General features: G+C 39.3%; 6 protein-coding genes across 8 annotated transcripts; 4 read left to right on the top strand and 2 right to left on the bottom strand.

Moving 5' to 3' along the window:
- The first annotated feature begins 32 nt into the window (after nucleotides 1-32).
- LOC108594963 (tRNA methyltransferase 10 homolog A) lies at nucleotides 33-1,003 on the top strand. Its single transcript, XM_017980097.1, has one exon. The coding sequence runs from the start codon at nucleotides 53-55 to the stop codon at nucleotides 1,001-1,003; it is 951 nt and encodes a 316-aa protein (XP_017835586.1). The 5' UTR covers nucleotides 33-52.
- A 54-nt stretch (nucleotides 1,004-1,057) lies between these two features.
- On the top strand, nucleotides 1,058-2,379 carry LOC108596354 (ribonuclease H1). The gene is made up of 4 exons (XM_017982016.2): nucleotides 1,058-1,459; nucleotides 1,514-1,788; nucleotides 1,857-2,127; nucleotides 2,185-2,379. Exons 1-4 carry the CDS (start codon nucleotides 1,130-1,132, stop codon nucleotides 2,287-2,289), a joined length of 981 nt encoding a protein of 326 aa, XP_017837505.1. The 5' UTR covers nucleotides 1,058-1,129; the 3' UTR covers nucleotides 2,290-2,379.
- A 41-nt stretch (nucleotides 2,380-2,420) lies between these two features.
- LOC108595743 lies at nucleotides 2,421-3,567 on the top strand. Its single transcript, XM_017981031.2, has 4 exons — nucleotides 2,421-2,577; nucleotides 2,634-2,766; nucleotides 2,825-2,973; nucleotides 3,031-3,567. The coding sequence occupies exons 1-4, from the start codon at nucleotides 2,453-2,455 to the stop codon at nucleotides 3,395-3,397; spliced, it is 774 nt and encodes a 257-aa protein (XP_017836520.1). The 5' UTR covers nucleotides 2,421-2,452; the 3' UTR covers nucleotides 3,398-3,567.
- A 730-nt stretch (nucleotides 3,568-4,297) lies between these two features.
- Nucleotides 4,298-7,101, bottom strand: LOC108595246 (putative inorganic phosphate cotransporter). Of its 3 annotated transcripts, none has more exons than XM_017980448.1 (4): nucleotides 6,029-6,072; nucleotides 5,652-5,861; nucleotides 5,146-5,600; nucleotides 4,298-5,082 (listed from the first exon to the last, which is right to left on the bottom strand). In XM_017980448.1, the coding sequence occupies exons 2-4, from the start codon at nucleotides 5,809-5,811 to the stop codon at nucleotides 4,342-4,344; spliced, it is 1,356 nt and encodes a 451-aa protein (XP_017835937.1). In that variant the 5' UTR covers nucleotides 5,812-5,861; nucleotides 6,029-6,072; the 3' UTR covers nucleotides 4,298-4,341. The 3 variants fall into 3 exon arrangements, with proteins under 3 accessions (XP_017835937.1, XP_017835938.1, XP_017835936.1); XM_017980449.1 differs by lacking the exon at nucleotides 6,029-6,072 and adding an exon at nucleotides 5,969-6,003; XM_017980447.2 differs by lacking the exon at nucleotides 6,029-6,072 and adding an exon at nucleotides 6,987-7,101 and having other exon boundaries at nucleotides 4,299-5,082.
- Nucleotides 7,102-7,791: 690 nt separating this feature from the next.
- LOC108595458 (probable lysine-specific demethylase 4A) lies at nucleotides 7,792-9,506 on the top strand. The gene is made up of 3 exons (XM_017980699.1): nucleotides 7,792-8,090; nucleotides 8,149-9,018; nucleotides 9,077-9,506. Exons 1-3 carry the CDS (start codon nucleotides 7,840-7,842, stop codon nucleotides 9,438-9,440), a joined length of 1,485 nt encoding a protein of 494 aa, XP_017836188.1. The 5' UTR covers nucleotides 7,792-7,839; the 3' UTR covers nucleotides 9,441-9,506.
- Nucleotides 9,507-9,735: 229 nt separating this feature from the next.
- Nucleotides 9,736-13,636, bottom strand: LOC108596786 (cullin homolog 1). Its single transcript, XM_017982891.2, has 4 exons — nucleotides 13,542-13,636; nucleotides 11,758-12,883; nucleotides 10,653-11,696; nucleotides 9,736-10,588 (listed from the first exon to the last, which is right to left on the bottom strand). The coding sequence occupies exons 2-4, from the start codon at nucleotides 12,631-12,633 to the stop codon at nucleotides 10,187-10,189; spliced, it is 2,322 nt and encodes a 773-aa protein (XP_017838380.1). The 5' UTR covers nucleotides 12,634-12,883; nucleotides 13,542-13,636; the 3' UTR covers nucleotides 9,736-10,186.
- Between the last annotated feature and the right edge of the window lie 119 nt (nucleotides 13,637-13,755).

Below are 13,755 nucleotides of genomic sequence, written 5' to 3' on the forward strand. Positions count from 1 at the left end.
AACTTAACAGTGCTAAGTTACAATAATAATAAACAGAGTACAATTTGTTAAAATGGAGCATGATATAAATGAAAGTGCAGCTGTAGCGGATGAGTCAGCGCAGCCCGCAACAGAGATTAGCCTTAGCAGTTGTCCGGGTGTTACAGCTGGAACACCTTTAAGCAAAAACCAACTGAAAAAGCAACGAAAACATGCAGAACAAGTGGAGTTGCGCAAATTACGCCGGCACAAGGAGCGAGAGCGTCGTAAGCAGAAGCGTCAAGAGGCCAAGGCGCAGGGACTGCCATTAAATACAGGTCCTTCACGCAAGGAGCTGAAACGCCGCCAGCTGCAAGTTGCCGGCAATCAGGAAAATGCCATAAGTGTTGCTATTGACTTGAATTATGATGAACTTATGCAGGAACGGGACATAGCCAAGTGTGTAAAGCAATGTCTACGCATTTATACAATAAATCGACGTGCCGAACAACCAGTCAAGTTGCACTTTACAGGCATCAAACGTAATGGAAACATTCACGATTGTTTTAAAAAGAACGATGGCTGGGAGAATTGGCATGTGGATTACCATTTTGACAGCACACATTTGGAGCTGTTTGATAAGCAGAAGCTCGTCTACCTCACCTGTGAATCGGATATAGTGTTGCAGCAGCTAAGCCCAGGTTACACATATGTGATTGGTGGCTTGGTAGACCATAATCATTTTAAAGGCTTGTGTCATCAGCGCGCCACTGAAGCGGGTATCCAAACGGCACGCTTGCCTCTCAGCGAGCACGTAGATATGAAAACACGATCCGTACTGAGTACTTTTCATGTTTTTGAGCTTTTAACACGCGTGGCGGCTGGACAGGATTGGACGCAGGCCATTTTGGGCACAATACCTCCACGTAAAGGCGCCAAAGCAAAGAATGACAATGCTAAAGCAGATTCCGATTCACCGGAAGAGAAGCCGGAGGAGACACCAGAGCATGGAGCAGTGGCAAATGGGGACGAAAATGAAAGTTGACATTGTTTTCATTCATAAAATTGCTTAAAACAAATAAAACAACAGGTTTCAAAATCATATGGCATATTTTATATTCAGTTGGCAAGTCTATAACATTCTTATAACTCTGGTCACACATCACTCAGAATGTTTGGTCTTCTATGTAAACAATTACTTTCTAATGTAAGGAGTTTTGAGCGCGGTATGGCTTTCTACGCAGTTGCAAAAGGACGCAAGGTAGGCATTTATGCTAACTGGACGCAGTGTGAGCAACAGGTGAAAGGTTTTAAGGGCGCTATCTACAAAAAGTTCAACACACGCCAAGAAGCGGAGGAGTTTGTAAATCCAAATCAGTCTGGAGCATGTCAGAATTATGCGGCAGAGGCTGTAAGTAAGCAAGAGCAGCATACAGACAATGCAGATTATTGGCCAGAAGATGTAGAGCACACAGAAGATGCTGTTACTGAGGAGGATTTGGTAAGTGATGACCACAAAAGATTGTCCCTTGCTCATATCACAACCGAATTTCAGATGGCGGCAATGAACGAAGTCGAAGGCTTCACTACCAGCGCCACCGGCCCTAAGCGCAAAGCGTATGATGATGGTACGGCATTGTCTAAATCTAAACACCCTCGCCATGTCTGCAAAGTTGAGGAAATAGTTGCACTTAAGCAAATTGGTGGACATGAATTTTCCCTTGATTCTGGGGGTTATGTTATTGTATATACAGACGGTTCCTGCTTAAATAATGGACGTACCAATGCTTGTGCTGGCTTTGGTGTTTATTTTGGTGATGATCATGAACTGTGAGTAGTAAATTAAATAGACAGTGTATTTCTAAATGGAATTACCTTGACTTATTTTTTATTTTCAGAAATGCAGCCAAGCCTGTGTTGGGACGCGTTACAAATAATGTAGGCGAAATACAAGCCGCCATATATGCTATTAAGACAGCTTTAGATTTAGGAATTGAAAAACTTAGCATTTGTACGGACTCACAATTTCTGATCAATTCCATAACAATGTGGGTGCCGGGTTGGAAACGACGTGGCTGGCGTCTAAAGAACAACGAGCCTGTAAAGAACGTAGCCGATTTTAAAGAATTGGATGAACTGTTGCAAAATGATGAAATTAGAGTAAAATGGGTGTGTATGAAAATTCTGTTAATCACAATTGATTTTACTTACATTAATATTTTATAGAACTATGTTGAAGCACATAAAGGTATTAAGGGTAATGAAATGGCCGACAAGCTGGCACGTGAAGGGTCACAGATATACAAAGAGTTAAATCGTAAGCGAGTTTGATTGTAACTAAATTGAAATGTATACATTGGGCGCCACAAGGATTTCATCAAGTTGGCAGCTTAATAAATTTGACAAGTTGACAGCACTCCCTCAGCTGTGTTTGTTTACAATTGAAATTCTGCGTGGTTTTGTTTAAGTTGTGTTTCTAACCAGCTTTAAAAACATGTATGGTAAATTAAACTATACAAATGTGATATTAGTCTTCATAATTATGATACGTATAAAAGGGGCGTTGTCTCAATCCTTGCCGTTGGTGCATATAGAAATGGACGAAGCCGGCATGCACAGGTTTGTCTGCAAAGTCAATTTATTTAAACGAACTAATTTAATTTCTTTAAAACTAGAAAGCTAATGTATACGCTTCAGTTTGATTATCCACCGGCAAGCATGAATTGTGAGTTTATTTTGTCACAACCGCTACCAGCTGGTGTCTACATTAGCACCGATGAACTACAGGAGCTGGAACGCCTAAAAAAAGTAATTGTGTTTATTTATTTAGCTCAGCAATTTATTTCATGGGTTTATTTACTTGCAGCTAAGTGCAGTGTACCCCAAGTTCGTCGACATTGAAATCATAACCGAGAATGCTAAGCCATTCAACGTGTTATTGCGTGGCGCACCAAAGATAACGGAGACCTTAGTACTACCCATACATTTTCGCTATCATGCTGCAAGTGATAAGCGGTGAGTACGTAGATGACGCAATTTCAATCACCCACTTATGCCACTTATGCATTGCAGCTCCTTTAATACTGTATCAATTGGCTTGCCTGAGCTTTTTATAAACTGTCCGCTTCTTGAATTGGAGCAGCACAAATCAGATCAGCTATACTGCTTGAATGAATCACAAAGTAGTTTTGAGGAGAAGCAGACAAGTCTAGAGGCAAACGGCGAATGCAATTGGCAGCACATAGACTTGGACATTCAGCTATTAAAGCCGCTGCGTGCCGAGATACCTGTAGGCAATGCCAAAGCTTATCCATTCATATTATATGCCACTATATTACTAAGCTGGGCGATGTCTATTTGGACTGTGCTGCGTACGCAATCTGTGCCTAAGCGGCTTAATCAGCAGCTTAACGAACAACGTAATCTGAAGTCTAATTAAAAAGATTGTAAATCTATAAAGAAGAGACTATTCAAATTTGCTACATTTCCTTAAAATAACTTAAATTAAGTCGCAGTGTTTCATATCAAGGTGCGTACAGACGAAGATAGACTAGTTACCAGCTTAATAAATTCCAAACTTTACAACGACATAAGCGTAGTTATAATTATAGTTGATCTCTGTCAAATAGAACATAAATCTTATATTGCTAACATTAACACTTACATTATTTGTTCACATAAAATAGTTTGAGGTAAACACATCAAACTTAAGCTCTTGTATATAACGTCTCAAGTGAACTTATGTTCTTGATTAGACAAAGTGCTCTGGTATTACCAAAAAAGTTTTTAGTTGGAAATTGTACAAACAAAATGAAGCTAGCTTATCAGCATAAATTGCCGAGGCTACGATTATTGTTTGTAGTTAGATTAAGCGTACTTGACTAGTATTGTATATATACAAGTGTGTGTAGTTCAATAACAATAACAAAAGTCATGGCATAATGCGAATTTAAGTTTTTAGCAATTATAGGCAGCGATTCGCTGTTATTTCTACATCTTTATAATCGTGCTCAGCAGCTATAATAAAATAATAAACCAAAAGGTGTGAACATTATAAAAATAAGTCATAAATGCAAGCTAATTGTATTTAAATTTTAGTACCGCTTTGGAAGCGTAGATTTATGGATTAGACATGTTTTGCTTTAAATTCGTGATTATTTCCGTTCTATTATCTTAACTGTAGACAGCTTTCACTGAACTGAGTCAGAACCTTATCTAAGAGTAAAGACATTTTAATGAGGTCAAAGTAAAATCTGTCTCGTTTCTAAAATATAAATAAAAGTATTAAAGTCTTAGGCACATAATAACTGTTTTGACATTAACAAATAATTAAATTTTATTTACAACTTAAATATATCTTAAAACCTAGCAAGATTTATTTACTTAAAAGCGATTCTCTTTCTCTCTGTCTGTCGTAGGCACAATAGTTCTAGAATCTGTTTCTAAATGATTGCGCAAAGTCATGGTGCTGGATAAGCTGGGTGCATCATTCCAAGGCTGCACTGTAGCTTTGCCAAAGATCACAAAGAGCGTGTTGGTCAGCAAATAGACGCCGCCTGTGATGAAGAATACCACACGCCATTGATTGGGATCCTCTTCATCTGATAAAATAGCCCCCACTACTAAAGGTGCTATAATTGAGGTAACACCCGCCAATCCATTGGTGACACCCATCATGGGACCCGCAAAATTCGGCGACAGATCCATATGATTTACTAGATAGCCACAGAAGCAGGCAGCGTTGATGCCAACGGCCAGTGTGAGCAGCACAATTGCGTTAATTTTATCATCTGCTGTCATATATCCAAGTCCAATTAGACAAGCCATGGGCACCCACAAGCCAATGGAGTTGAAAAGCTTGCGCGCATTGGTCACCGACAGGACATGGCGATTGATAAGCAGATCTGAGATGGGGCTAACCACAAAACAAAGGAAGCCCATAGCAAAGTAAGGCAGGGATGAGAGTAGCGCATTCGATTTGACATCAAGCTGGAGCACACTGCTCATATAGCTGGGAAGTTCGGTGAGCAAGGTGTAGAAGCCCCAGGTAAAGCCGCAGTGAGCCGCTAACAGCCCATAGAAGGGCGCAGATTTAAATATAGAACTCCAAGGTACAGCCAATGACTAAAATAAACAAACATTAATAAATAAAAGCTTATTAAAAGATGAGCAGTTTGTTTTACATACCTGACTGTCAGCATTGCTGCCGGTAAGGCTTTCAATATAGTCCCGTTCCAGTTTGCTACAGCAGCGCGATACGGCGGGCTCATTGGCACCTTGCCAAAAAAATAATGCAGCCCAAGCGACGCCCAAGCCGCCAGAAATGTAGAACAGACCCATCCAACCCATGCTGGACTCAAAAATCTCGCCGCTGCTGATCAAAATTACTGCTGTTCCAAACTGTGCGCCGGAGTAAACGGCTGTAGTGAGAAAGCCACGCTCAGTACGTGGCACCCACTTGGATAATAAAGTATGCATGCAGGGATAGACAGTGCCCTGGACCAGGCCTGTTAATATGCGTAGCACACAAAGCTGTATCCAACCGCCCGCAGCAGCCATGGGATGGAAGAAACAGAATATGCCACCAACCGCGGTGCCTATGCACAGGACATTCTTTGCGCCAAAGCGCTTAGCCAAAAGACCTAAACATTAACATATATATTACATATTTTTAAACACTATTTTAAACGCACCTGCGGGCACTTGAGCCACCACATAGCCCCAAAAGAAGCTGCTTAGTATTAAGGATTTCTGCGAGAGTTCCCATTTGTAAAAAGGAGCACCAGCAGTGGACTGTGTCATAGGCACTATACCAGCTGAGATGTCCACTCTTTGGAAATAGTTGATCATCATGCCAACAAAGAGCAATATGGCCTGCCAATGGCGTGCGCCAAAATTGTTTGCTGTAAAATAAGTAAGTTTTGTGTTAATCACTTTCGATTCCGTCATTGTTTAATAACTTATTATCCTTAAAGAAATAAAGCCTTATTAGCTCTAGAACGTGCTTAACTGTGACACTGTTTATTGCTCCTTCTCTAAAACTATAATTGAAATTTAGATTTGAATTAACCATTTTTCGTTTTAACTAGTGCAGTTACACCAAACAGTAGTGGAGTGCGTTCGTTTTGCAATAAATAAACCATGCCGAGTGATTTAATTTACTAACTGCACGTTTTAATTTATAATAAAATGGCCTGTGCATATATTACTTGGCAAAAAAAAATCTGTGTGTTTTATATACTTTAACTCTGATAGTGCGCGTGTATTACTTGATTGTTTTATTTTACAAGTATTGTGTCATTATCATTAACAAATGTCAATGATGAAAACAAAAGGCAAAACGCCGTGTCTGAGCTCAATGGAAAAATTTAACGTCGTTGGACTCTGTGGTCGTTCCACAACGGGCAAAAAGGGGTAATGTCTCGTTACTACTACTAAGCTGATAATAGTCCAAAAGAAAAAAGTTACTTCAGCTTTGCTTTGATAACCAAGATATCTTGATGAGTAGACAGTAAATATGCATTTTGCAATTGTTTATATTATGCGAGAATAAACAACACGTTTTTCGCATGAATCTGTATCAGTTGTTGTCAACTTTTCACTTATAAATTTTATTGAGCATACTTATTCAGACCGTTGGAAATTGAACTGATCTGTCTGGCAGCCAAGTCTTATATTCTGAAGTGTGCGCTGCGTATACGTATAAGACAGGCTGTCAGTCAAGTGATGGCTTATTTTCCTCTTATTGTTATATAGCACGATTATCAGCTAAATATGCTCCAGTAAGAATGATTGCAATTTGCCGCATTGTCAATATAAAATACGAGTGTTCAGTACTTAAATTGTTGACTTGAAATCGTATCAATAACCTCATAGGGATTAATTTTAGAATGGAAACTTTGCAATATCACTCTAGAGGCTTAGTTTCAATTTGTATTGCTTTTGTGCTTAACCAATCTCAATTAATTTCTAATCATTTTCTATTCCTAATCTAATGCTGGGCATCTAATGTACCCCAAAGCACTTACGTCTTTCTAGTTTATCCGCTGTGGTTTCGAACCCCATTGTTGATCCTAATCGTTACTTTGTTGTGTTGAGTATGTGTTTGGAATTGAGTTTAGTCCAAGTGCTTCGTCTGCGGCGTTTGATCAACAACTGAAGTACGAAATGCCTTTACCTGGCGCTTTTATACGGGGCTACAAGAAACCTTTATCTGCTGGCGTTGTCCGATTCGAGATACTGGCGGCTGTCATTATCGTCAACCGTAAAATAATAAAGTTCGGATTTATCTTGTTTCCAAAATAAATTAGATTTATTGCATTGTTTTATTGGAATTTCTGTGCACTATGTATTGCATAGATACAAACATGAGATTTTTGTGTTAATTAATTAACTTAATTAAAAGTAATAGATTTTTTTTATCTCAGTTAAAATTATCTAAGATGTGTTTAATGACCTGATCTTTTATTCCTGTGAAGTAAGATTATTCCAGTCATATTTGGATTTCTTAGGAAGTACAGCATTTACATAAGTGCAAGTCATAAAAAAATATATTAAATGCAGACGATGTCTTAACTTAAATTGTGACTACTTTTATTAGTTTAGTGAATCATAGGACAGTCAAATTATTTTCTTAAATGAATAATTTCTCATATCGCGTGTAAAGTATTTATTTATTTACGTTTACATTGCAGGCCTCATAAATTTAAATTATGGCTCAGCGTGCTTCATTTAAATAATCAGTTCGAGTTGTTGGCAGTTAGGCGCTACCTGCCTAACATTTTACAGCACTTTCAAGCTACGACCAATACACTGTCATCCAGTACAGTCTACTTGACAGAAATTGAAAGAATAAAAAAGAAATGTGTTTATTGTTTTAAAATGTCGTCTAGTCGTTTGTCTTTTGATACGGATGATCAGAATACTGTGCCACGGATCATGGTGTTCCGGCCCAGTTATGATGAATTTGTCAACTTCTCCGCCTATATTGAGTATATGGAATCGCGAGGAGCACATAAAGCGGGCATAGTCAAAATAATACCCCCTAGAGAGTGGAAGCCGCGAAAATCCGGATATGATATAGAAAATATAAATATGACAATACCGGCACCTATTTGTCAAGTAGTTACGGGGTAACTTAATTAAGCAATATATTTTCCCAACGGTTTTATTTATGTTTCATTTAAATAGAGCTCATGGACTTTATCAACAAATTAATATACAACAGCGTCGCCAGATGACGCTGCGTCAGTTTATGGAAAAGGCTAACTCGGAGTTGCATCAGACGCCGCGCCACATCGACTATGATGATCTGGAGCGCAAGTATTGGAAGAATATAACATACATATCAGCATTATATGCAGCGGATGTTAAAGGAACATTAAGTGACGATGACTTGGATGTGTGGAACATTGGACGACTTGATACAATTCTAAATCTAGTTAATACTGACTATGGTATAGAGATTGATGGTGTTAACACAGCGTACCTGTATTTCGGAATGTGGAAGAGCTCTTTTGCCTGGCATACTGAAGACATGGATTTATATTCCATTAATTATTTACACTTTGGCATGCCCAAGACATGGTATGCCATACCACCTGCCTACGGAACGCGTCTAGAGAAGCTTGCTAATGAAACCTTTAAGGAAAACTATCAGGAATGCAATGCATATTTGCGCCACAAGATGACGATGATAAGCCCAAAGGTTTTGAACCAACATAATATACCTTTTAACAAAATAACACAGGAGGCAGGAGAAATAATTATAACTTTTCCATTTGGATACCACGCGGGCTTTAATCATGGCTTCAATGGTGCCGAGTCCACAAATTTTGCATCAAAACGTTGGATAGAATATGGCAAGCGAGCAAGCATCTGCAAATGTCGCAGCGATATGGTCAAAATATCTATGGAGACATTTGTAAGGCATTTCCAGCCAGAGCGCTATGAAAATTGGCTAAAGGGCAAGGATTACGGTTGCCATCCAGAGAAGCCTGGAAAAATATGCGCTGCTTCACCGCCTACTTTAAATGAATACCAGATGGAACAGCTGGAAAGGTACGTAATCATGTTGCACTTGTTAATGAGGATATGTAACCTTTTGCCTTTCTTGCAGCTGTCAATCATCTAAAACAAAGTCTAGCTTACCACAAAAGCGTGGCTGTTCGTTGCCCATGCAATCCAGCGAGGATGATGACAAAGCTAGCGTTAGCAGCTCCTGCAGTAGCCGCCTGAAGCAAGCTGTTGTCAAGATACGCAAGCTGCCAAGCATTCCGGCCACAGCCAACACTACAGATACGCCACCAGCTGAGCCAGCAGAGAAATACGATTTCAATTCCATTGCTGTGGTGCGCATCAAACGTCTCTGGAATGATTTACCTGGTGAGCCCGGCACCAATTTACTAACCAACGGCATTGTTAAGAATACTAAGCGAATGCGTTTTCAGACCAAGGTCTTAACATTGGACGATGAGGACTGAGATCTTTGAGCGCACGCCAGCTTATCTGATCTCTGTTGTTAGTAATTACTTATTTTAGATACATATATATACATAAAAACATTTTACAATGTACCTACATGTATACAAATAAAGAGTAATCTAACTTTTTGTAAAAAGAAAACATGTAAATATACCATATAATAAATAAGATTGTCGTTTTTATACAAACCATAAAATACTGTCTTTTGAATTTCTGAACTTTTGCAAGAAATAAAACAACGAGATTATTACATTTAATATAGCTGCTTCAAATTTATATTTGTTTCGTTTATATTTATGTATACTATATATGTATGCGTAAAATTATGAACAGCAATAAACTCAGTAAAACAGGTCTTGATCAAAAAAGTGGAAAGAAAATGATGAAATAGAGCAATGTATACATGAAATATATAACTGTGCTTGCACATTTATAGTTGTATATATATATATTTGATGTACGTTAGCTGATGAACTCGCACAAATTGCACAACATTCGTGTATGTGTATGAAGTTTATATAAAATGTTGATGGACTGCACGCATTCTAAACACGTGCCTAATAAAAGCAGTAGGGGAAGGGGACTGATTTTCACAGTGATTGTTTTACTTATGTAAATAGACAGAGGGCGAGAGAGTGGGAAATTGGTAGGACGACTGGCAGGCATGCTCTATCGATATCTTCTAATGGTTGTTGGCAAAATATAATTTTGGGAACGATAATTCTATTATATGTGTAACATAAACTTAAGCAAGATAACTGTAGGTGTCTTTATGTCCCTCCATACGCTCCAGATATTCCTTTTCAATCAAAATATCAATGCATTTCTTAATGACGGGTACATTGGGCTTAAATCGTGTGGACAACTGATTAAGCACCTCTGATATTAGATTGGTATGATTGAGACGCTTGCGCATTTTCATAATACGCACTATTGCTGCCTGTATCAATAGCTTGCGATCCTCCTCAATGTGCTTGGTGACAGTCTCCTGTTCGACTTTAAGCTCAGTCTTCAACGGATGATTGATGTTAATGCGACGCTTCTTGCTCTTATAATCCAAATACAATTCCACAGTCGAATCGGGGGTTAAAGCGTTTTCGCTATCGATGCAGGTTAAAACCTTGGCCTTGAGCAGTATTTGCAACACCTGTAATTTAAATTTAAATTATTAGCAGCCATATTAGTCTATTACTCTGTCTTTGATGCTCTACCTGTATTAAATTATCCAGTTGGGATTGTGTGTTGTCGCGCAGTTGTTGGACGGTGAAGCTAAGCTGATCATTAAACTGCAACAGCACGGACATTTGGAACGTGCTCACCTGCAGCGTATAGGCTACATTGCTGCGATTAACATTCATAATCAATTCACCCTTGCATTTGTGGAACAGCCAATTGAGTTTTCGTCCCGAATGCCTTCCAGAATAGAATAGGGTAAATTGCTGCACGGAGCGTTCCAGTTCCGAGGGCAAGAGAAAATTGTTGTTCTGTGTAAAGGGCCAGGCATTGGTGGAGAGCACCTCAATGCCAAAATCAATTTCTGAAGAGATATTTTGAGTCTTCAGGTACTCCTTGAAGTAGGAGTTCAAATCCTTGGACAGACCAATGTCCTGGAACATGCGCTGGAGCTTAACAGTGTATTCGTAACCACATGTTTGCTTCAACTTGGAGATCATCATGGCCTCAGCATCATCTGAAGCCGAGGTGTGACTAACTAAACGCTTAGCCAGCATGTTTGAGTAATATTTCTGGAAGACATCCTTGTCGTCAATATATTTAAATACGACCATCACTTGATTCAAATTATCCTCAAGCTCCTTATCCTCGGGATTCTTTGACGATTTCTTGAGCAACAAATCGCAGTACTTGGCCAGCAATTCTGGCGATTTACCAGCATTGTTTGGCTTTGTTACAACATTCGAATTGATAAACTTGCCACAGGCCTTGTCCAGTGCGGCAACAAATCCATTGTCATTATCAAATGCTGTCAATACAAGCGCATTGTATTTCTTATGTGTATCAAGTATGGTTTGTACATAGGTTTTCGGATCGTTGGCCGCTTCGCTGGTGCAACATTTCTCAATGGCTTCTGTGCCCTGCTGCAAGATGTGCTCCTCGAGTATTTTCTTTAGCTGATCCAGATTCTTCGGTGTGAGCGAAACCAATGAATACATACGCTTTAAATCATCATTTCTGTCGGCATTCAAAAGATTCTGGAACTCGGTGTGGAATAATCTCAAATGCTTTTCAATCAGCACCTGCAAAATGAACGTCAAATTAAATAAACAGCTTTAAATGCATTTGTTTTTAATAACCCACCTGTTCGCATGTCGATTTGAGCACTTCAGCTGTAGTCTCATGCAAGTAGGACATGGCATTCTTGGTGTTGCGTCCACGCACGCGTTGCTTTTCCTCTTCGAGGCGATTCTCGACATGCTTCAAGTACTCGGTTACTGTGTTGGTTGATAGGAACGCATCAGACTCTTTCTCATAGAAAGCGTATGTGTCAGTAATAAATTTCTGCTCGAAATTATCCTTGTATACAGACAACTTTTGTTCGGTGGCCTCAGCGTCGTCCTCGTTAAAGCTCAGCTCCACATAGCATTCGATAACATCACGCACCAAGGCGCGATTAATTAGCTTGCCATGTCGCTCCTCCTCAATGGATTTGAGTATTGCCTTGGTCACCGGCTCGTTGAGCACTTGAAACAAATGACCCTTCCAGGCAACTAAAGCCAGGCGGTAGATCTTGTAGATGCCTTTTTGACCCTCCTCGCATTCACGTTTAACCCAATTACGATTCAGATAATTGCAAATGCCATCGAGCACGGTGCTGGAAAATTGATATGATTTCCATTGTTTGGTGTAGCGTGAGAGCAAAACCTCCTCGCCACTAATTGACTGAAACGTGGTCAGCAGGCCTCTTAGGTAGTCCTTAAGAAATGACTCCAAGCGATCGTACAGCTTCTTGCCTACGAGCTGAGCACCGCCCGCCTTGCCACTGCTGCGTCCACTGGGTGCAGCACTAACACTAGTACAATAGTCATAGACATGCGTATAGAATCTCATGTACTGTTTGCGTGTTAGTGATTTCTCATGCTGATATATCTGCAAGATGCCCTCGACCAGCTCTTTCCAGATGTCATCTAAATTGACTGGTCGTTGTGTGCTCTGTGAATTACTTGAACGGTTCATTTTGCCTTCTAGCCGTTCCGTTTGCTGTTGCTTTTGTTGCTGTGGCGCTCCTAGAACGGCTACAACTGGCGACGAGGTGCTGGAGGTGGCGGATGCGGAGGGTTGGCTATCCTGATGGCGTCGTTTGCCTGATGTTGTTCTTGTTTTGGGTGTTTTGGTCGGAATTTTGGCAAATCAAATGTAAACAATTTATAAGAGAAATATGATTATATATTTTTGTCTTTATCTATTTTATTGTAGTAATTTAAATCTGCAAATATAAAAAATTAAAGTTTGTTTAATTGAATCAAAGTAGGCCTCACTTTAATCAGCACACAATGCCAAACAAGGTCTTTGCACAATTGCCAAAGAAGTTCCAATGTCAATTCCATTAAAAGAAAAAAATAAAACAAAATGAAATTAAATGTGTGTGTGTGTGTGCATGTGTGTCTGTACACATGCATACATAGACGTACCCACAGTTATGCTCAAGGCGCCTACAAAAGTTACGATATCAATATCAACATTGTTTACATGTGTATGTGTCTGTATGTAAGCATTAATCATAAGGTGGCAACTTGTACGAGCGACTTAAAGTAGTTTTCAACTTCCTGGTTAAATAAACACACACATACACAAAACCTGCACACACACAGACGCATACACAGTTAAAACTGCATCGTACTGTAAATAAAATTATATCTCTTTACACCAGGCACTTGCTTTAAAATTATTATTAGCATTGCACTTAGTTAAATTCAATAAAGATTTTCATTTTTCGCTTTTGGCATTCGTACTGTGACGTCGTGATTTCCCTTTTGGAGCACACACACAATTTTTTTTTTCTTTTGTTCGCCATTTTCACAGCACTGTTGGCTACTTACTGCTTGTGAAATTTCTTTATTTTATATGCGTGAGCTGCGCTTTACCTGTTGCCTGGTGTGTATATAATATACGTGCGTCTCATGTGCAATTTATGTTAGTTTTTAACTTTAATTTAACTATTAAAATGGATTTTATTAGCCTTTTTACAAATCAGCTCTTTCAACTAAAAAAGTTGCACAGTGCTGCCAGAGTGCATTCGTAATGGAGTTGTTCAGAATTAGTTCAATTGAGCAGGGCTACTATGTTATCGATATTTCG

The sequence above is a fragment of the Drosophila busckii genome, chromosome 2R (genome assembly GCF_011750605.1).
Source record: "Drosophila busckii strain San Diego stock center, stock number 13000-0081.31 chromosome 2R, ASM1175060v1, whole genome shotgun sequence".
NCBI classification, from domain to species: Eukaryota; Metazoa; Arthropoda; class Insecta; order Diptera; family Drosophilidae; genus Drosophila; species Drosophila busckii.